The 22,622-nt window shown below is 43.1% G+C and overlaps 1 protein-coding gene across 1 annotated transcript in view; it reads left to right on the top strand.

The window, feature by feature from the left end:
• The window catches only part of NDC1 (NDC1 transmembrane nucleoporin), a 52,233-nt gene that overhangs the window by 4,941 nt on the left and 24,670 nt on the right, over positions 1 to 22,622 (top strand). The window contains exons 4-12 of the mRNA XM_073593524.1: positions 3,137 to 3,311; positions 3,422 to 3,560; positions 9,549 to 9,657; positions 11,443 to 11,494; positions 11,577 to 11,709; positions 16,087 to 16,176; positions 18,352 to 18,433; positions 18,523 to 18,684; positions 22,024 to 22,266. Of these exons, the coding sequence (XP_073449625.1) occupies positions 3,137 to 3,311; positions 3,422 to 3,560; positions 9,549 to 9,657; positions 11,443 to 11,494; positions 11,577 to 11,709; positions 16,087 to 16,176; positions 18,352 to 18,433; positions 18,523 to 18,684; positions 22,024 to 22,266 (1,185 nt within the window). The remainder of the gene's footprint in view (positions 1 to 3,136; positions 3,312 to 3,421; positions 3,561 to 9,548; positions 9,658 to 11,442; positions 11,495 to 11,576; positions 11,710 to 16,086; positions 16,177 to 18,351; positions 18,434 to 18,522; positions 18,685 to 22,023; positions 22,267 to 22,622) is intronic.

Genomic DNA, 22,622 nt, shown 5'->3' with positions numbered 1-22,622 from the left:
GATTTACCCCCCTTCATGACCAGAGCACATTTGCACGGACATGCAATGCTGTGCATGAATGAAAATTTGTAATTTTTTTTCCCCACAAATAGCTTTCTTTTGGTGGTATTTGATCACCACTGGGTTTTTTATTTTTTGCCCTATAAACAAAAAAATGACAATTTTTTTTACTTCCTGCTATAAAACCTATCCAATAAAAAAAAAAAAAAAGTGAAAAATCTAATTTCTACATAGATTTAGGCCAATATATATTCTGCTACATACTTTTGGTAACAAAATCCCAATAAGTGTATATTGATTGGTTTGCGCAAATGTTTTAGCATCTACAAACTATGGAATGTATACCTTTGTGGTGATCAGCAATTTATAGCGGTACTGCGATTTTGCAGGAACTAGTGACAGGAATACAGTGATCAGTGCTAAAAATATACACTATGTAATGAAACTTGCTGGGAAGGGGTTAATCATCTAGGGCGATCAAAGGGTTAAATGTGTGCCTAACCAGTGTTTTGTTTTTTGTTTTTTGTACTATGTAATGTTTTTACTAAGGGATGTGCTGGATTCTATTCCCTGCTTCGCAGGGAAATAAAATCCAGGACATCCCCGCTGACAGGACAGAGCTCTGCCTTGTCTACATGGGCAGAGCTCTCTTCTGTCTTTCTCCATTGACGGCACCCGCTGATCGGCTTGTACTGGGCAGCACAAGCAGCGCACCCCTAACCGTAAGTGAAGCATTCAACCTCTTTAAGGCTGTCAGCAGATCGGCTTGTACAAATTCGGTAGTGCCAAAAAAAAAAAAAAAATTTGGAGCAACTAAGCATGTGCAGAGCAGGGTGAGACTGTGTTTTATTGGATTTTAAACAGCATAGGCATTTATTTTTAATGTTTTACATACCTACCAAAGGGGCCAGAATCAAGTGATCTATTGGAACTTTAAGACTTCACGTTATTGTTATCTATAAAAAAAAAAAAAGTTATACTTGCCTGCTCTATGTAGTGGATTTGCACAGAGCAGTCTGTATCCTCCTCTTCTCAGGTCCCTCTTCGGCTCGCCTGTCCCCTCCCTCCAGATGAGTGCCCCCACAGCAAGCAGCTTGCTATGGGGGCACCCAAGCCAAATCACTGCTCCCTGTGTCCATTCAGACATGGAGCTGTGATCTCTCCTCATTGGCTGACTGACTTTGACAGCAGTGGGAGCCAATGGCGCCGCACTGCTGTCTCAGCTAATGAGGAGGGGAGTCCCAGGTAGCCCAGACAATCCTACAACATTGCTGGATCTAGATGAAGCTCAGGTAAATATTAGGGGGGCTACTACACACCAGAAGGCTTTTATCTTAAAGCGGAGTTCCACCCAAAAATGGAACTTCCGCTTTAAGGGAAGGTGACCCCCTGACATGCCATTTGACATGTCATTTTTTTGGGAGGGGGAAGCGGATACCCTCTTTTTTTTTTTTTTAGGGGATTCCAGCTCCCACTTCCTCCTCCATTCAGCACCGAATGGGAGAGATTCCCCCCCCCCCCCCCCCCCCCCCCCTCGGCAATCATCTGGGACACGTTACAGGTCCCAGATTGCCCTGCCAGTCACGGCTCGGGCATGCGCAGTGCGTGCACGGCTGTGAAGCCACAGACGGGTGCCCACAGTCACAATGCCGGAGCTGCAGAGAGGAGGGGGAGATGAGTGGGGCTTTATTCCCCCGCATCGCTGGACCCTTTTTTGCAAAGGCTGGTACATGATATTTGCTGCACAATATACACAGTTCACAAATACATTCAAATTATAATAAGAAAGAAGAGGGTGGGACTTTGTATGAAGCTTACATCCCTGGAGATGTCACGGTATACATAATAGTGGGCGATACTTAGTATATTAGAGCTATGAACGTTGACAAAATTGTAAAACAGACATTGAGCAATCACTGATTTATTGGTATATAAAAAATATAACAATAATAGTATTAACATGGTAGGATAATGACATAATAAGTTCATAATGTAACCACTATAGAGAATCGGATACATTGCAATAAATATAACAGTGATATTGATAATATATTATACTTATAACCGAATCAGTTCATATTGTACCCATGATAGAAAAACCACTTTCATTGAGACGTGTCTCCCTGGTAAAAAGTGTAACTCTGATTGTTGGTACAGTCCAATTATTAAATATGATAATTGATAAAAATATGAACAAGACGGCATCTATTGGCTCGACGTGTTCCGTGGCGACTGCCACTCTTCAGGAGCAAGTATGAGGTAGATGTCTAGGTATTAAAACATAAAGTTAGTTTGTAAGGAATGTACAAAATAATGGGTAGGTTGTAATAGGGAGAGGAGCGGGGAGAAATCCCCATTTACCACGACCACTTACAAAAATGCCAATGAAACTGGGTGCAGGCATGGAGGGCTGGAGGCCGCCCAAAAACAATATCAGTCCCGGGAGCTGAGGTGGATTGCCCCGACCAAGATGGAAAACCAGGGGGAGACAATGTTCCCCAGGAATAGGCCTCCATGGGTGGGGGTGAACCACAAAATTGTGAGGCAACTATAAGAAAGGGGAGGGTATATAATGATATATGTGAGTATACCAGTAAATGTAATAAAATAAGTAACTAATAATGTTAAAATAAGGTAATGGTTCAAAATTGGGAGTAAATGGTGCAGGGACTATGAATGGTATAAAAATAGCAAGAAAGTGACCTAGGGTGCAGAGAGATGGTGGTAACAGATTGACCCTAAAAGCTATAACAAGGTAGTGTATAAAGTGGAAAAATACCACCTGACCCTAAGGGTGAGGTATTGGGAACAGAAGTGGTTGTGAAAAACGAAAGAGAAAAGGGGCGAGGGAGAGTCAGTTGATGTACCTGAATAAGCGAGGAAGCTGATGAGGTCTGGTGGTGTAACATAGCCAAGGGGGCTTTGGCCCTAAGGGGAAATTGAATAACCTGCAAGGAGTATATATACTCCACTTGGGTCATGGGTGTCCACCAACGGCACGTTGACTGCCTATGAGGGGAATTGGCGCCAAAACGAGGAGCGGGAACCGTCTGGCGCCAGCCATCTCGTGGAGGACGTCTGATGGACAAATATACATATATAAATACATTCAAATTGCTCCCGTCTTCCTTTACAGTGGTGCCTACCATCCCTGGCTCCCGCCTCTCCTTGATTGGCCAGATTCTGCTGCCACAACGTGTGCTTCATTCATTTGTTCATTCTCTTATGGGAGTGTTGGTGTTTTGGTGCTGTACTGTCCTCAGCCAAGGTCCATACCAAAGTCTGGCTGTTCCCTGCAATACTGATCCCAGGTGAGTTAGTCTAGAACAAATCATTGTAATAATGCAAAGAGTGAGGTGTGGTTGGGATTTGTGATCTTTTCACTGATCTGCTGTGTACTTGTGTTTTTTTTTCCTTTCAGTGATAAAGATGGTGTACAGAAGATGTGTTTGAATGAGCGTTACCTCTTCCTTCTTCTTACTGGAGCTTTTCTGGGTTACAGTTACAGCGTGCTGTATTTCATACACAACATGAACTACCTGTCCTTTCCTTTCATGCAGGTGAGAAAGGGCAGAATATTTATTAAAGGGGTGCACCACTCGCTGCTTACATTAGATTTAGAAGTGAATGTTGGGTGATTGATTCACCTACTAGTTTCTCATATCTTTTTTGAAGCATAACTGGTGATATCTCGGCACTAAAAATTTCAGTACCTCCAGCCCCATGCGGGTACCTACTCTGGTACTAAAGTATGGGCAGTCATAGGGGCCTATGCGGCTCACCAATGGAGACACGGTGCTGCGTCTCAGAGGCAGCCGATTGTAGATGGAGGCATAAATCTGTACTACTGATGTTACATGTATATCCTATTGGTAGTGGAGGGGCTTTAGAAATGTTTGTATCATAATTCTAGTCCCTCGTTAAGCACTTCCTGCTTGGCCTGTGTGTGTGTGTGTGTGTGTGTGTGTGTGTGTGTGTCCACACACATACATACGGCCGGCCAGGTGCTCTCCAGTTCTGGGAGGGGGTATAATTCCTGTCACAGCTGTGAAGCTTATTGCACAGCAGGTGTACTTCCTAACCGCTGCCTCTGCAGCTAAAAGGGTATAGCGTTTGAGGGATGGTTCAACTACGAGGTTTGGCTGTCCCTCCAACTACACTTGTGCACGAGCCCCAATAGTGCAGCCAGTCACAGTTCTCCAGTCACCACCATACCAGCCACAGTGTTGTCAGACCAGTATAGCTAGAATTAGTGTTCCTGATTTGCCTGTTGATTGACCACACTTCTGCCTGTTGCCTGGACCAATTCCCGCCACCCCCCCCCCACACATTCCTAGCCACCCCCCTGCAGACAACTACCCTCCTGTAACCAAAGGAGCTCTTTATCTTTTTTCCTTTTTTTTTTTTTTTTTTTTTTTTTTTTTTTTTTTTCTTGGCCATGGCATTTCTAGGTACAGTAGGCTAGGTTTGCTTGGCTTATAGGAACCAGGACTGCTATAGGTGACGATACACTAAGCTATATTCCCTGACCAATCTTATAGAGATGACCATTACAGTACATTGGTTTTGATACAATTGGTTGATTTTATGTGATACACAAGGTAAAATGTCTGTTACATTATCAGTCCAGACACTAAGTCTCACACGTGCGGTACCATAAGAAAGAGTAGCGAAATGTGTTTTGGGTTGTAATTCTAGGTATGACCATGTTGTATGTGAAAAAAATCCTATTAACCACTTAAGCCACGGAAGGATTTTCCCCCTTAATGACCAGGCCATTTTTTGTAATACAGCACTGAGTTGCTTTAATTGACAATTGCGCGGTCGTGCAACGTTTTACCCAAATAAAATTGATGTCCGTTTTTTTTTTTTTTCCACAAATAGCGCTATCTTTTGGTGGTATTTGATCACCTCTGCGGTTTTTATTGCTTTATTGTACATCACGGGACACAGAGCAGCCTTAACTAACTGGGTTATACGCCACCTATAGGTGAATGTAAGGTGATGGTCATGGTTGGAGAAGCTCTCCATGATCTAGCTAAGAATGGTCCTGGAACAGATCCTGAAGGATTTAAAGGGCTTGTATAATCGTATCCACCCGGACGGTGATGCACTAGAATGGATGGTACTCGAACCTCGTTTACACAAGATTACAAGATATTGCCTGTAATGTGACCCTTTGGGCACTGGACCCTGGAAACCGGACCCTTGGTTAGAAAAAAACCCCAAAGGAAGATCCGGCAGGGTGCTTCACAGGTCCAAGGGAGTGGCTCCATATTCAAGAGGACCCGGTCCTTGAAGGTCCAAGAGACCTAACCCGCCGTGATTGGGGAAGATTGAAATTTTAGCTTTTTAGCAGAATCCTGTGGCGGGACTGGTACGGTAAGTGTTTTAAAAAAAACAAAACAAAACAAAAAAAACTCTTTGCACTTGTTTAAATTGAAAAATGTATTTGCAGTCTCTTACTTTTTATAGGACCAGGTGTCATATTTTTTCTGTCCACTGGGGGCAGTGGTGTTGCAGTGCAGCAGCCCTTCTCCGGAGGCTACCAGCCGAGATCATCCTAACAGGAGGCAGGTGGCTCTTCAGATTCCCCCACCCCTGTACACCTAGTTCCTTTTCCGGCACCTTCGGTGGCCCTTTCCCACCGCTATTTATGCGGCGTGCACGTGGGAATGGCGCGACGAGCGTGCATGTGGCAAACGTGCACGCTGGACATGCGCAGTAGGGGCGGAGGCATCCATATTGGCTGTTTCAGTACTAGGCTTCTGTAAGCAGGCTGGAGGGGACACAGCAGCGTCAGCTGGGAACGTGAGTCACTGTGGGTGGATGAACCAGGGCACTTATTACCACCAAGTTTTGTCCCAGGCATGTCTTCCCGGAAGAGAAGTGGGGGAGGCACAGAAGGAAGGGGTGCAGATGCACCACCATCTGTATTGGGGGATGCTAGCCTTACATCTGCTCTGTTTAACTCTCCTGAAAGACCTGAGGCAACTGGCCAGTCTGGGCCATTATGGTTGTCAGGCATTGTAGCAACAGCTAATGCTTCTGCCTCAACCTATGTCACAAAGGACGACTTAGCATCAGCTTTAGCTGGGCTGGAGGGAAAAATAGCAGTTATGATTACTTCATTTTCCCAAGGTGGAAGGAAACGGGATAGATCCCCTTCACCTGAGCCTCCACCTGCATTTGAACAGGATTGGGCAGAAGAGGTGGAAGAAGTGGCAGTAAATGACCGTGAAGGAGGTCAGGCCACTTCTGAGGAGTCGGGTTCTGAAGAACCATTTTCAGCACCTCAATCCCAGAGACTGCTAATCCAGTGGGAGATGGTCCAATCAGGATTTAAATTGCCGCCTGTAGAGGTCTCTGAGGTTTCCTTGTCTTCTTTAGGATCTCTGTGGCCTCCACAGAGTTTGCAGACGTTTCCGTTGCTAGAGCAGATTGTGTATGCTGACTGGGATCACCCTGATAAACTTTTTATTCCTCCTAAAAGATTTGCACTTCTGTATCCTATGGAGGTAAGTTTCCTCTGTGAATAAAAGTCTTACCTGTCCTGTAGATAATGCCCAGGTGTTTAACCACTCCCATATGACTTCCTTGACTTTCAGTGGGAATATCTGAACGATGCCTGGAGCTACGGCATCATTCAAATATCCTCGTTTTCAGCCGGCGATTCTGTGCACCATAAGAATGATCATAGCGGCAGGTCCGCCGCTTGATTCTTCTTACAGGCGACGGAAGGGGACATCCCAAACCCCCCCCCCCCCCGCCGCCGCCATCCGGTGCTTCTCTGTGCCTCTCTCGGAGACCCAGAGAAAGAATCGGCTGATGGCGACCATAGAGATTTCTGGTGACCAGATGGTCTCTGTCTGTTGGAGGCCCGGGCGCAGCGTTATGATGTCACGTCCGGGCCGCGATTTTAAACAAAGCCGGTGATCTCATGCTTTCAAGCCTGGAGGAGAGATGTGGGGTCTTACTGACCCCGCATCTCTCCATAAGGAGGACCTGTCACGCACCATTCCTATTTCAAGGGGTGTTTACATTCCTTGTACTGTAATAGGAATAAAAGTGATTAAAAAAAATGTAAAAGAGAAAGTGTAAAAAAAAAACAAACAAAAAAAAAACCTGTCCCCAGTAGCTCACGTGTGTGTTTGCTTCTGAGTGCAAGTCCCGCTCACATATGTAAACGCCGGTACCTCCTCTAACTTTAAACTGGTAACCTGTAAAAAAATTTTAAAGCATCGATCTTTATTTACCATCGATTTTTATTTACCAAAGTTTGGCGCCATTCCATGAGTGTGCGCAATTTTAAAGCATGACATGTTGGGTATCTATTTACTCGGCGTAACATCATCTTTCACGTTATACGAAAAAATTGGGCTAGCTTTACTGTTTTTTTGTTTTTTAATTCATGAAAATTCCATAAAAAAAATGTTAGGGGGTTCTGAGTAATTTTCGAGCAAAAAAAAAATAATTTTTACATGTAGGAGAGGCGTGCCAGAATAGGCCCGGTATGGAAGTGGTTAAAGATCCAGCAGATAAGAAATTGGAGTCTTTTATTAAAGGGTTCATTTGCTATTGCCAGGTCTGTTACCAATAGCTGCCACTGCGATTGTGCATCTGTCAGTCTTTTAAAGGATCAGGGGGTATCTGCTGAGGATTTGGCTGAGTTACCTCATACCTTATGTTTCACAGTAGATGCTCTTAAAGTGATTGTAGAGGCTCGTTTTTTGTTTTTTTTTCTTGGGGTGTTTTTTTTTTTTTTTTTTTTTTTTAAATGTCATACTTGCCTCCACTGTGCAGCTCATTTTGCACAGAGTGGCCCCAAACATCCTCTTCTGGGGTCCCTCGGAGAAGCTCTCCCTGGGAGGGTTACCTTGCGGGCATGCTCCCGAGTCCAGTATTGGCGTCCATAGACACGAATGCCGGACTCGGCCCCCACGTCGTTGGATTTGATTGACCGCAGCGGGAGCCAATGGCTGCGCTCCTATCAATCTATGCAATCAAGAGCCAAGAACCCCGGACAGAGAAGGAGCGTGTCTCTGGCGTGTGAAATTCCAGGGCTCATGTAAGTAAAACGGGGGGGGGGGGGGGGGCTTGGGGGTTAGTCACTGCCAGGTGTTTTTTCACCTTAGTGCATAGGGTGCATTAGGCTCGATTCACACCTATGCATGTTGCTTTTGAGCGTTTTTGGAGGTTTTTTTTTCATGCTTGCCGCGTTTTTGCCGCGATTTGCGTTTTGCGTTTTTTTTTTTTTTTTTTCATTTTTTTTTACAGTCTTAAAAAAAAATTACAAAAAAAAAAAAAACGGCAAAAACGCTGCAAAAACGGTGCACTTGCGTTTTTGATGCTTGTCCATTGAAAACCATTACATGCAAAACGCTGCTTTTTGCATGAAAAAAGTCCCCGACCCTTTCCAAAAACGCAGAGATACAAAAAAGCATTGATGTGAACATGTTCCATAGGAACCCATGTTAAAAAATTCCCGTGCATTTCTGCAAAATGCAAAATGCATCAAAAAACGCGCTAGTGTGAATGGGGCCTTAAGGGGAAAAAACATGAGGGTTTACAACCCCTTTAACCACTTGAGGACCAAGCCTCTTTTTGAGATTTGTAGTTTACAAGTTAAAAACAGTTTTGTGGTTTGGCTTTTTTTTTTTTTTTTTTTTTGGAAAATGGTCTGCGAAATTACCCTGCAAAGGATTATTAGCTGGTTTCCCCTTTCACGGGGAGCTGCTATTTGGAGAAGATCTGGATAAATATATCCAGATGATTTCAGGGGGTAAAAGTGCGCTTTTACCAGTTAAGAAGAGGAGCAGACCACTTCCTTTTTAAGGTGTCTAGTGCTTCAGTACCCAGCACTTATAATTTCAGCCAGTTTCAACGGCCTCAGCCGTCTGCGTCTAGGGGAAAGCCTCAAGGCCAGGGACAGAAAAAGCCCTGGGTCCAGAGACCCCCTAAAGCCAGTCCCAAGCCCTCCTTATAAAGGGGAAGCTATTGGAGTTCTCGGACGCCTGGGAGGAAGTGATCCGAGACTGGTGGGTTATTTCTACGGTGTCTCAGGGGTACTAAATAGAATTCCGGAGGCTTCCCCACTCTCTCGGTTCTTAAGGTCCAACGTCCCCATAGATCCGGTAAAGAAAGTCTTTTCTTCAGGCAATAGATCATCTAAGGTCACAAGGAGTGATTTCAGAGGTTCCAGCCAATGAGAGATTCGGGGGCTTTTACTCAGATCTTTTCATAGAGCTAAAAACTGAAAACTGGTCTGGAAAGGAAGGGGGTGAAAGTGCCCAGTATTTTAAGTGGTTAAATACCACCAAAAGAAAACTCTGTCTCATAAAAATGGTAAAAATGTAATTTGGGTATAATGCACATGACTGAGTTATTGTCATTCAAAGTGTTACAGCACTAAACTTAAAAATGGCCAGTTGCATATCCTAGATTTTCTTTTTGTAGTATTGGTTGTATTAATAACAGTTTTTTTTATGTAATATCATTGATTTTGTATGTTTGTTTTTTTTTTTTCTTCTTCTTTTTTTTCCCCCCAGCAATTTAAATATGTGCAGTTCAGGCGTTTCCTGCCTTTACTTCTGCACCACAGCTGTGTCAAGTCCCTGTACTTAGTTCGGAATTGTACTGCTCTCTATTATTTCCTGGGTATGTCTTTTGTCTCTTAACCTGATTTTGTGTGGCTGCCCAGCCAAAAGGTATGTTAGTGGTAGCATTGTATGTGTTTTGGACTGTGAGGTTAAGGCTGAACTCCAGGCAAATGGCTAAATACACTGACTGAATACATATATTGGAGCTGTCATACCCCAATGGATTTGGTCTAGTCCTGAGATTCATGCAACCCCATCACACTTCGAAGCCTTGTCTGCCAAGCCAGAAGACCTTACTCTTCATTCTTCTGCTGCAGATACGTAACACTTGACCAGTTCAGCCCCGTAATGATTTACCCCCTTAATGACCAGGCCATTTTTTTGGGATACGGCACTGAGATACTTTAACTAACAATCGCGCGGTCATGCGACGTTGTACCCAAACAAAATTGACATCCTTTTTTTCCACACAAATAGAGCTTTATTTAGGTGATTTTTGATCACCTCTGCGATTTTTTTTTTTTATTTTTTTTTTATTTTTTGCGCTATAAACAAAAGGCAACAATTTTGAAAAAAACTACTACTACAAAAATATAAAAAAACAAATGTATTCATCAGTTTAGGCCAATATTTATTATTCATATTTTTGGTTAAAAAAAAAAAAAAAAAAAAAAAAAAACCCCAATAAGCGTATATTGATTGGTTTGCGCAAAAGTTATGACGTCTACAAAATAGGAGATAGATTTATGGCATTTTTATTAATAATTTTTATTTAATTTTTTTTTTTAACCAGCTAAAAATATGCATTGACATTGTACTAATGACACTGGCAGGGAAGGGGCTAAATGTGTTCCCTGTTTGTGATTACTAACTGTATGGGGGACTGTGTGACCGGGGAAACGCACAGATCTGTCTTCCTGCTTGGCAGGAAGACAGATCTCAGTGTAATCCCCAGACAGAACGGAGATCTGTTTTTGTTTACTTTTTAGATCCCTTTTCTGTTGCTGCGGGGAACGATCCCGGGCGGCCGGTGTTCTGCCGAGAAAGTTCCCCTCGGCGGATAAAGACCCCCCTGTAGTGCGCAGGCACTACTGAACACCTGAGTCAGCAGTACACAGCGCCTGCGTAAAAAAAAAAAAAAGAAAAAAACTTTGTAACAGGCCCCTCGCGGGCTCGCTGCGCTCAGTATTTTAATATTCTAACTCCATGTCTACTTGGATGGTGGGGCTTTAATGTGGACTTAGGTCAGAATGTAGTGCGCAGGCGCCGTATAGAGCTGACGATCAGCTCTTCTTCTTCGGCAATTTTCGGCAGCTCTGTAGTCATTCGTACTGCACTACAGTTTGTGTGTTTTTTGTGGTGTGTTTTTTTTTTTTTTTTTTTTTTTTTTTCGGTCAGCCAGCTGGCTGAATTTAAAAAAAATTAAAAACGGAATCTCCCCCCGCCACTGTCATAATACACTGATGAAAGCGGCATCCAATTGGCTGAATGTGTTCATCAAACAAAACTATACCAACAAGCCCATTCATTAAACGTTGGCCGATAGATTGATTTCTAATGAACGGGCACAGCCATACATTGAAATTTGGCCAGCTCCTTACACTTTTTTTTTTTTTTTTTTTTTTTTTTATTATTAATTATTACTATTAAGTTATAGGTTTCCCCTTCCACACTGTACAGATAAAGCCCTCAATCATTACATATTTAACATTAACTTTTTTCAGTTTAATTATATCAAGTGTGGTGGTGTTGTAAACAAGTGTTTAAAGCGAGAGAGATCATATTTACATGTATACACGCGCATTTCAATTTTATTTAACATCTCTCTGGTTATTATTCTTAGGTTATATTCCACGGACTTGGTTTCAAGGCATTCTAAACTTGCACCTTGATCAGTGAGTATTTCTGGACTCGCTCTGTAAATTATTAGTTAGTTATTTTATTTGTATGTCATTATTTTCTTTTTTATATATACAGACAGTTACCACCGCTTGATTCTCTGTTTGGCCTCCTGGATCTGTCATTATTTTGCCAGATTTGGTTATGTGGTGCTTTCCTGCTTGTCACCTGGCACATAGTCTGGTTACTATTCCAGATCCACGCAACAGAAGTAAGTACCAGGGCTGTCATCCTGTTTTCACTAGATGGTTAGAAATACAGTATGCACTCCTGAATCGTTATTGAGCCGAGTTCAGTCCTGTGGGTGTTTTAGCGACTATACTGTATGGCTTTGGGAAATTAGTGCTGCTGTAAACTCACCCATTGTATGTATCTTTACTGAAAGTGGTTGTAAACCTCAGACATGAAATATGAACAAAGCATATCCCCTAATGTGTACTCAATCCAGAGCATGAAGTGTCATTTCTGTCTGCTGCTTCATTCCTCAGCTTTTAGAATCACTTCTGACAAGTTTTACTGACACCAAGAGAAAAATGATGAGACCTCCAGCTGATTGACAGCCTCAGCTCTGTTGTTGTGGGGGTCCCTTCCCCTCCCATCAGCTGTCAGAGCTCTTCTCACTAATATCTGCAGAGTGCAACTATAATTCTTTGCCCCCTTTTTTCTGAACTCTCAGGAAAGCATTTAAAATTCAGCACTTTCTACGGATGTAGTTAAGAAAGGGCTGCAGATAGAACTTTTATATAGGAGATTTTTTTTAATCTCTATGTATCACCTGAGGCCAGTCAGGGTAAAAGGCCAGTGACAGCGGCCCTTTACTACATGATCGCTCCATCCAATGACAGAACAATCACTTGTCAACAAACCGGACCTTGTCCGATGCAGCTCCTCCCCTCTCCTCGCACCGATCAGTAAAGTGTGCGAGGAGAGGAGGGAGCCGGGTGCAGCAGCGCTGTGGGCTATCTCTGGAGTGCCCACAGTTCTCCATATGTGCCCATCCGTGCTCCATCCATCCCTGGCTCATCTGTGCTCATCCTTGCCACTACAGTGCCCATCAGCGTCTCTCAAAAGTGTAATAGGTAGTCAAATTAGAATTGAAATGTATGTCCCTGATGGTGTTCCCTGCATGTTGGGCCTCTGTATGTTAGCAGGCTGTGGAAAAGTCTCCCACATGTGGTATGGCCGTACTCAGGAGTAGCAGAATATATTTTGGGGTCTCATTTTTGCTATGTACATGCTATGTGTTAGAAATATCTTATAAATGGAAAACTTTCTGTGAAAAAAAAAAAAAAAAAATGTTTTCCTTTTTTTTTCTTTCTGCGTTTTCCAAAAACTTGTGGAAAAAAATGACATGTTCAAAAGACTCATTATGCCTTATAGAATATATGTTGGGGTGTTTACTTTCCAAAATGGGGTCATTTTGTGGGCATTTCTGTTGTCCTGGTGCTCCAGGGCTTTCAAAAGTGTAAGAGGTAGTCAAAAAGTGAAATGTGTAATCTATGTCCCTTGAATGCGTGATGGTGCACCCTGCATGTTGGGCCTCTGTATGTGGCCTGGCTGTGTAGAAGTCTCACATGTGTGGTATTGCCATACTCAGAAGGAGTAGTAGAATGTGTTTGGGGTGTAACTTGTGGTATGCATATGCTGTGTGAGAGAAATAACCTGTTAAAATGACAATTCTGTGGGAAAAGAAAAAAAAAAATCTTCATTTTGCAAAGAATTGTGGGAAAAAATTACAACTTCACAAAACTCACAATGCCTCTTACTAAATACCTTGGATTGTCTACTTTCCAAAAAGGGGTCATTTGGGGGCTATTTGTACTTTCCTGGCTTGTTAGTGTCTCAAGAAATGAGGCCTTTAGTACATCAGATGAGATCAATTTTCAGTGATTGGCACCATAGCTTGTAGACTCTAACTTTCACACACACCAAATAATATACACTGATTTGGGTTAAAAAATTACTAATTTGCAACATTTTATAAAGAAATTCTTTTTAATTTTTTTTTTTTTTTTTTGCTACAATGTAAAGTAGTGAATGTTCAGCTTGGATAACAGTATAAATTTGCTGTCCCCTCAAAATAACTCAACACACAGCCATTAATGTCTAAACCTCTGACAACAAAAGTAAGTACACCTCTAAGTGAAAATGTCCAAATTGGGCCCAAAGTGTCAATATTTTGTGTGGCCACCATGATTTTCCAGCACCGCCTTAACCCTCTTGGGCATGGAGTTCACCAGAGCTTCACAGGTTGCCACTGGAGTCCTCTTTCACTCCTCCATGACGACATCATGGAGCTGGTGGATGTTGGAGACCTTGTGCTCCTCCACCTTCCATTTTGAGGATGCCCCACAGATGCTCAATAGGGTTTAGGTCTGGAGACATGCCTAGCCAGTCCATCACCTTTATCCTCAGCTTCTTTAGTAAGGCAGTGGTCGTCTTGGAGGTGTGTTTGGGGTCGTTATGCTGGAATACTGCCCTGCGGCAGGGACATGCAATCAGGTGAGGCAGAGCCATGAACATGAAAAAATATAATAAAATCAAGCTTCGTAGCCCAGCGACCTGAGGTCAGACAACCCAAATTTGGGGGGTAGGTAGCCTAAGTTCTACCCCACCACTGGTAAAAATGGGGCTCCAACGACCTATGGTAGTGGAGATACGAGGCTCCTTGCACAGCCTGTCAGAAGCTACATACAGAGCGGCCAGTTTAAATACAAGCTGGCACACTGTTTGCAGCAGACTGAGAGGATGAGCTCACAGTGCCTCTTGGAGGCACTGAGCTCAATGGACAGATTGGAGTCTTGGACCAATAAAAATGCTGCAGTGTGGGCACGCCTCTCACTGCAGTGTCATTAGAAGGGGGCATGTGTCTTAAAGACCAATGCTAACTTCCAGCCCAGCCCTCTTAACTACAAGGAAAATACATGGGTTTATGGGTATAAGATTTACCCACAATCCCATGTTTTTCTCACACAGTTAAGAGGGGGAATGAGAATCTGCTGTTAGAAAGGTACTGTTATCAAGCAACACTATTTATTTACTGTGAAAGTACTGGTTTGAAGTTATAACGTTGAGGGCAAAAAAAACCACTAAAGATAACCCAATTTATTTATGTATTTTTTTTGTGAAAGATGTTACGCCAAGTAAATGGATACCTAGCATGTCACGCTTTAAAATTGCGCACGCTCGTGGAATGGCGCCAAACTTCAGTACTTAAAAATCTCCATAGGCGCTTTAAATTTTTTTACAGATTACATGTTTAGAGTTACAGAGGAGATCTAGTGCTAGAATGATTGCTCTCGCTTTAAAGATTGCGGCGTATGTATGTAACCCGTGTGTATCTGGCTCTGATACTAGCCAGTACCTCACCAGTCAATAACCTCACTGCACGTCCCTGCCCTGCGGCCCAGTCTCCAAAGGGAGGGGATCATGCTCTGCTTCAGTTTGTCACAGTACATGTTGGCATTCATGGTTCCCTCGATGAACTGTAGCTCCCCAGTGCCAGCAGCACTCGTGCAACTTCAGACCATGACACTCCCACCACCATGCTTGACTGTAGACAAAACACACACTTGTTTTGTACTCCTCACCTGGTTGCCGCCACACACGCTTGACACCATCTAAACCAAATAAGTTTATCTTGGTTTCATCAGACCACGGTTCCTGTAATCCATGTCCTTAGTCTGCTTGTTTTCAGCAAATTTTGCAGGCTTTCTTGTGCATTATCTTTAGAAGAGGCTTTCTTCTGGAACAGCCATGCAGACCAATTTAATGCAGTGTGCAGCGTATGGTCTGAGCACTGGTGGTTGTGAACAAGCAAGCTATCGCTTGTGAAACGTCTACCATTGCCTGTATCTGTCTGACCCTTTTGACAATAAAGATGACATCGAGATAATTTGGAGTTCCAGTGTGCGACCAATTCCTTGTCTTGTTGGTCCGAGCACTGACAGGCTGACCCCCCCACCCCTTCAACCTCTGCAGCAATGCTGGCAGCACTCATACCTCGATTTCCCAAAGACAACCTCTGGATATGATGCTGAGCACTCAACCTCTTTGGTCGACCATGGGGAGGCGTGTTCTGAGTGGAACCTGTCCTTTTTTTTAACCACTGTATGGTCTTGACCACTGCTGCTTTCAGGGTCATGGCAATCTTATAGCCTAGGCTATCTTTATGTAGAGCAACAATTGTTTTTTTTTCAGATCCTCAGAGAGTTCTTCGCTATGATGTGCCATGTTGAACTTCCAGTGACCAGTATGAGAGAGTGAGAGCGATAACACCAAATTTAACATGCTTGATTCCCATTCACACCTGAAACCTTGTAACACTAACATGTCACATGACACCGGGGAGGGAAAATGGCTAATTGGGCTCAACTTTGACATTTTCACTTAGGGGTGTACTTGCTTTTGTTGCCAGCGGCTTAGAAGTGTCGTTTCTTCAGTGTCGTTGCATGAAAAGCTATAATAAGATTTACAAAAATCTGAGGGTGTACTCACCTTTGTGAGATACTGTGTGTGTGTGTGTGTGTGTGTGTAAATATATATTATAATTTTTATTTTTTCTGTAAACTGTCTTTTGTCTGTTTAGGAACGAATGTTTCCTGTACAAATATCCTTTGTTGAAGATGCGGAAAGGTGCCTTCCCAATGCTTTAGGCTGCAACTCTCCATACTTAAAGGTAAATGATTAATTTTGTCTTTTATCAAAGCACACAAGGCATACTAATATTGGAAGTCTTCAATTAAACTGCATGAACCCTGCTGATATAAACATTTACATGAGAGAATCTTTATTTTCCAAACTATTGTGAGCAAAAAATTCCAACTTCAAACTTTTACTAAATACATTGGACACTCATCTTTACAAAAAAGGGGTCATTTGGGGGGGGGGGGGGGGGGGGGGGGTGGTGGTATCTGTACTGTCCTGATATTTTGAGCCTCAAGAAATGAGAGGCGGTCAGTACATCAGGATTTTTTTTTTTTTTTTTTTTTACCAAAGACATGTAGCAGAATACATTCTGGCCTAAATGTATGACTGAATTTGATTTAATTGGATTTCTTTTATAATAGTGTGTATAGAGAGATAGATATATCTCGCTCTATATATCTATATCTGATGAGACCAAGATAGAACGTTTTGGCCTTAATTCTAAGCGTTATGTGTGGAGAAAACTAGGCACTGCTAATCACCTGTCCCAACAGTGAAGCATGGTGGTGGCAGCATCATGCTGTGGGGGTGTTTTTTAGCTGCAGGGACAGGATGACTGGTTGCAATCGAGGGAAAGATGAATGCGGCCAAGTACAGGGATATCCTGGACGAAAACCTTCTCCAGAGTGCTCAGGACCTCAGACTGGGCTGAAGGTTTACCTTCCAACAAGACAATGACCCTAAGCACACAGCTAAAATAACAAAGGAGTGGCTTCACAACAACTCTGTGACTGTTCTTGAATGGCCCAGACAGAGCCCTGACTTAAACTCAATTGAGCATCTCTGGAGAGACCTAAAAATGGCTGTCCACCAACGTTTACCATCCAACCTGACAGAACTGGAGAGGATCTGCAAGGAGGAATGGCAGAGGATCCCCAAATCCAGGTGTGAAAAACTTGCTGCATCTTTCCCAAAAAGACTCATGGCTGTATTAGATCAAAAGGGTGCTTCTACCAAATACTGAGCAAAGGGTCTGAATACTTAGGACCATGTGATATATTTCAGTTTTTCTTTAATCTGCAAAAAATGTCAACAGTTCTGTGTTTTTATGTCAATATGGGGTGTGTGTATATGTATATATGTGTGTGTGTGTGTATATGTATGTATGTGTGTATATATATATATATATATATATATATATATATATATATATATATATATATATATATATATATATATATATATATATATATATAGTGTATGTGTGTGTGTGTGTATATATATATATATATATATATATATTATATATTCAAAATTTTTGCTCCCTCCTCAGATCGCAAAAAAAATTAAACGCAGTGGTGAATAACTAACCACTAAAAAGAGAGATCGATTTGTGTGAACAAAATTATAAAAATTTGATTTGGGTACAGTGTAGCGTGACTGAGTAATTGTCATTCAAAGTGAGAGCACTGAAAGCTGGTCTGGGAATGAAGGGGGTGAAAGTGCCCAGCATTACCCAAAGGTAGTTTAAAAGTCAGTTTATTACTAAACTCGCAAATTTTATATATGGTCATATCTGTTCTGCAGTGGCTACTGGGCTGCTTTCAAACTGATCCACAGGTGCAGGTTACCATTGCGCATGACTGATCGGGTCCGCCTATCTGCTTTTCAGACAGGCCCGATCGGACCCTTCATTCACCTGTATGGAGTGGCAGATGTAAATGAACTTGTGTCCGTTTTATACTCTCCTACTCCCATCTGCTAGAAAAAAACATAAGGGGATCCCTCCTCTTCTGCCTGGGTGGATGGGATCGGAGGGCTCATAGAGTAGAGCGGGCTGTGTTCGTGTCCACTCCGCATATGCAGAGTGGACATAGACCTGTCATCCTCCAGCTCCACTCATTGTGACCCGCGACCAGTTACCAAGTCTCTTGAGTGGCCTTGCTCTTCAAGGGCACCCCTGGAATAGAAAGTAAAAACTAATTTTCAGCTTGTTTGTCTTTTACTCAATAAACTTTTTAAACTTGGCTATGTTCAAAAGCATTGCGCTAGTTTCATTTTTGTATATGTAAATTTTTTTTTTGTCAGTAGGTAGCTCATCTTAAAGTGTTGGGAAGCAGTATAACCTAATTTTAATGTTGGGATGAAGTATGTCAGGTTTTTTTGTTTACTAAATTCCTCCTTCTGTGCTATGTTGTCATTCCAGTACCTGGCGTTTCAAGATCTCGTGCTGCTTTCTCAGTATTCCAAAATTCGGAGACAGGATGTGTTCAGCCTCAGCCAACCAGGTAATTGTCAAAGAAAACAGAGCAGATCTAGTCTGTCATCTAATAAAAGGAAGACTGAAATAAAAGCGTCCGTGTTCTTTCTATGGCAGGAGGTCATCCACACAACTGGATCGCGATCTCAAATGAGTGCCTGAGCGTTTTAAGCAATCTCACAGCCAGACTGGTGGCTCACCAAGAAGCTGCTGCAAGTAACGGGCGTGTGAGGCTCCCATCTTCCTCAGCAGAGTTGAGGAAGTCCTCCAGCAGCTCAGGTATGTCTTCTCTGTTGTGCAATGTATTATTATGTTTTACTGTACAGTGATACTAATGGGGTGATGTAGTTTGAATATTGGTGATAATACATTTCACACAGGTCATGAAAAAGTACATTGTATCTATACAGTTTTGCGAGCTCCTGTACTGGTAAAGTGTCAACAGATGTAAAAGTGAGAATATAGGGAGTGAAGGGCTATCCTGGAATCGAGTATTTAACCGCTTGCCGACCAGTGCACAACGCTATATGTCGGCACAATGGCGCGGCTGTGCAAATGGGCGTACAGGTCCCCTTTAGGACGCGGTATTGTGGGCGCACCCGCCGCGTGCTCCATGCCCGTGGGACCCACGGACTTTATGTCCACCGGTGTCCCACAATCGTGTCACGGAGCAACACAAGGCATTTCCTTGTTCTGCCTAGTGACATGACAGAGATCTACTGCTCCCTGTCATGTCCTAGGTAGCCCACCCCACCCCACAGTTAGACTCACTCCTTGGGACACACTTAACCCCTTGATTTTCCCCCCAGTGTTTAACCCCTTCCCTGCCAGTGTCATTTATTCAGTAATCGGTGCATTTTTATAGCACTGATCTCTGTATAAATGACTGGTCCCAAAATAGTGTCAAAAGTGTCTGATGTGTCCGCCATAATGTCGCAGTCGTGATAAAAATCGCAGATTGCCACCATTACTAATGAAAAAAAATTAACAAAAATGCCATAAATCTATCCCCTATAGATTTAGGCACTATAACTTTTGCGCAAACCACACTTATTGAGATATATATTCTTATTTCTTATATATATATATTTTTTGGGGATATTTATAGCAAAATGTAAAAAATATTGCTTGTCAATTTTGTTTGGGTGCAACGTCAAGCGACTGCATAGTTGTCAGTTAAAGCGACGCAGTGCTGTATTGCAAAACGTGCTCTGGTCAGGAAAGGGGTAAATTCTTCCGGGGCTGAAGTGGTTAAATGACACCACCTAGCACATTGAAGGCTAGGCATAACCCCTCACAGCTAGGTGAGGCTTCAGTTTTTTTCTTTTTGTTAGTGTCTTTGACCATGACCATCACATCATGTCAATGCAGCATCAGCACGAAAATGGCTAGCTTCTCAAGAATTCCACCAGGGGTTAGGAGACTGATTGTTTTGGATTCATTGCTTACAGCTCAAAGTAATGATACCCAAACCCCACACTGGGCATGTGGGGATGAGACCCTATGCAATGATGATATATTGCCTTGCAGACCGATATGGCATTATACAGATCCAGGGCAGTATTCCCCATCTGGGGAGTCAAGCCTGTGAAGGCCCTAGTGGAACAATTTATTGTGATGGGTGAAGATTGTACCTCTTGGGGGGGGGGGGGGATTGGGGTTCCTGCAGCTGTACTGGTGAGTGCCCTGGGGTAGTGCTTTCTGTGCGCTCACACTTTTTTTTTTATTGCTTTGGTGTTCCACTGGTGAGATTGGAGGTGGTCACTTTTTCTTTTTTTTTCCCCTTGTATCGGTGTGTTCCATATTGTTCTGACTCCCTCTGCCTATTCCGGATTTCCGCGGCGTCTTCAGGAGGCATATTCTTTTAGACCCCAACCCCCCCCCAAAAAACTGTCTGGCTTGGACTGCCTTGGTCGCAAGTGGAAGTGTTACCCTTCCCTCTTGAAGAGAAGCCAGAGGAGGGGTAAGAGTTTTTTTCTCCAGATGAAGGCGCTTCTCTTCTGAGAAATCTACCCCCCCCCCCCCCCCCCCCCGAAGAACCCCAGGGCCTGGGTATATCTCAGACTCACAAGGTTTTTTGTGAGTTTTCTCTTGGAAGTGGTCTAGAACTACAGCTTCCCGACTTCTAGTCCATGAAGATTACAGGTTTTGAATGGTGGCATTCTCTGCAACATCCTCAATTCTTCTTTTTGCAACCTCGCTTAAAGGATGTTTTGAACGCGCACACCCTGACTCCAGCAATACCCCGTGGAAAGTGAGTTCTCTAAGAAATGAAGTATGCCTTTGGTGCCTCGGCACAAAAAGACCCTCGTGTCCAGTGAATGAGGTCCCAGTATTTAAAGTGTTATTAAAGCCTTCTTTTTTTTTTTTTAATAACAAACATGTTATACTTCCCTGCTCTGTGCAGTGGTTTTACACATAGCAGCTCTGATCCGCTTCTCTTCGGATCCCCTGCCAACTCCTCCCCCTCAAGTAGTGCACCCAGAGAAAGCTGCTTGCCCTGGGGGCACAGCTGCATGCTTGCTCACAAACTGCTGCCGTATGTGTCAATAAGATACAGAGCCGCAGCTCAAATGCCCCACCTTCTTTTCAGGTCCCCTGCTGGCACTCCTGGTTCCTCCCTGTCAAATACTGCGCACAGAGAGAGCCACTTGCCCTGAGGGCACCGCTGCATGCTCACTCCCAATCCCAACTCTCGCGGCCCTTTGTGGGAGTTTGGCAGGGGGGATTGCAGATAAGTGGGGCTGCAACACAGCTACAAGCTGGAATTTCAGAGCCTTGCCCTCCATGCTGTATGCTTTCAAATGTTTCTTTGAATCCACAATAACAAATATGCACTTTTGCAAGCCTTGATCATTTTGTATCTTGGAGTGATCATTTCTGTTCCAAGGTTGAAAGGTTTTGAGGTTTTTACTCGAACCTCTTTGTAGTCTTGGGGCTCAAGAGACTTTGCAAGTTCAGAAGTTCCAGATGGAATTGGTGCAGTCTGTGGTGGCCTCTTTCAAGAAGAGAGATTTCCAGACATTGGTGGATAGCAAAGATGCTTTCCTGCACGTTCTGATCTTTCCACCTCACCAAAGGTTTCTCCGGTTTGTGGCGGAGAACCACCACTTTCATTTTCAGTTTGTGGCCATGTCTTTCAGGCTGTCCACTGTTCCCAGAGTGTTCACCAAGGTTCTGATACTGATTCTAGGGCTCCTGCATACCTGGGGTATCCCTGTTATAGGGTACCTGGGTGACTTCATACTGAGGCAGCGATCTGTTTCTCTATTGGAGACCATTGTCTCACATGTTGCAATCTCTGAAGAGGTTTGGCTGGGTTCTGAATTTACAAGTCGGCATTAATCCCAACCCTTCTTACCTAAGGTGGATTCTACATTCCACCTTCATCAGGAATTTCTGTCACATAATTCCTTCTGTTCTAAGACTCAGATGCCAAAGGTACAAGGCTCTTCACAACTTGGACGTTTGAAACTTTTTTTTTTTCTTTTTAATGCATTTGTAAAACACAATGAGAAGATTGATTTGATCAGCTACATTAAAAAAAACAAGCTTAAAGGTATTTTCAAACTAACGCAAATCTTTTATCATTTTAATCATATATGACTCCTTCTGCAGGCACATCCTTGAATGAATCTATTGACCAGGCTGGGAAGATTGCTCCTGTCTCTCGAACACCCATGTCTTCTCTTCTGAAGACCACAGCTTCTCTCAAAAGACCCTGGGACTCTAGCAGTGCCTTTGCCTCCCCAGTGGTAGGTCATATTTCTACTGCCCAGGACCAGAATTCTCCATGGCATGGATCAGTGCAGAGCCCCAATGTTATTAGGAGAGGTGCAAAGCTTTGGACGTGTGGTACAGGTGAATGTCAATCATTTTGGTATTTTGTGCATATTTAGTTTTCTACCTGAAGCATTTACAAAGGAATCTAAGCTCTAGAGAAACTTTTTATTTTTTCAATGATTAAATGTTCCATCCTGTCACATGGAGGAAGGGGAGTGAGTTATGTGCTCCTCGATCCCTGGAAGTACCTGTTATTTCTCTTGGCTCCCAGTAGCAAAACAGTGCCCAGGGGGATGTAGAAAAGCTGAGGTGTGTGTGTGTGTGTATGTATAATAATAGGTTGGTATTTGGCTTTGTCTCCATTTAGTGCAGATTTTGTTGAGAAATGGTAAATTTCTTTTTACTATCATCAGTGCATGTCAAAATGTTTGGCA

This window comes from Aquarana catesbeiana, linkage group LG07 (assembly GCF_042186555.1).
Source record: "Aquarana catesbeiana isolate 2022-GZ linkage group LG07, ASM4218655v1, whole genome shotgun sequence".
NCBI lineage: Eukaryota > Metazoa > Chordata > Amphibia > Anura > Ranidae > Aquarana > Aquarana catesbeiana.
Note: the sequence above shows the minus strand (reverse complement) of the source record. Positions and strands in the feature narration are given on the sequence as shown.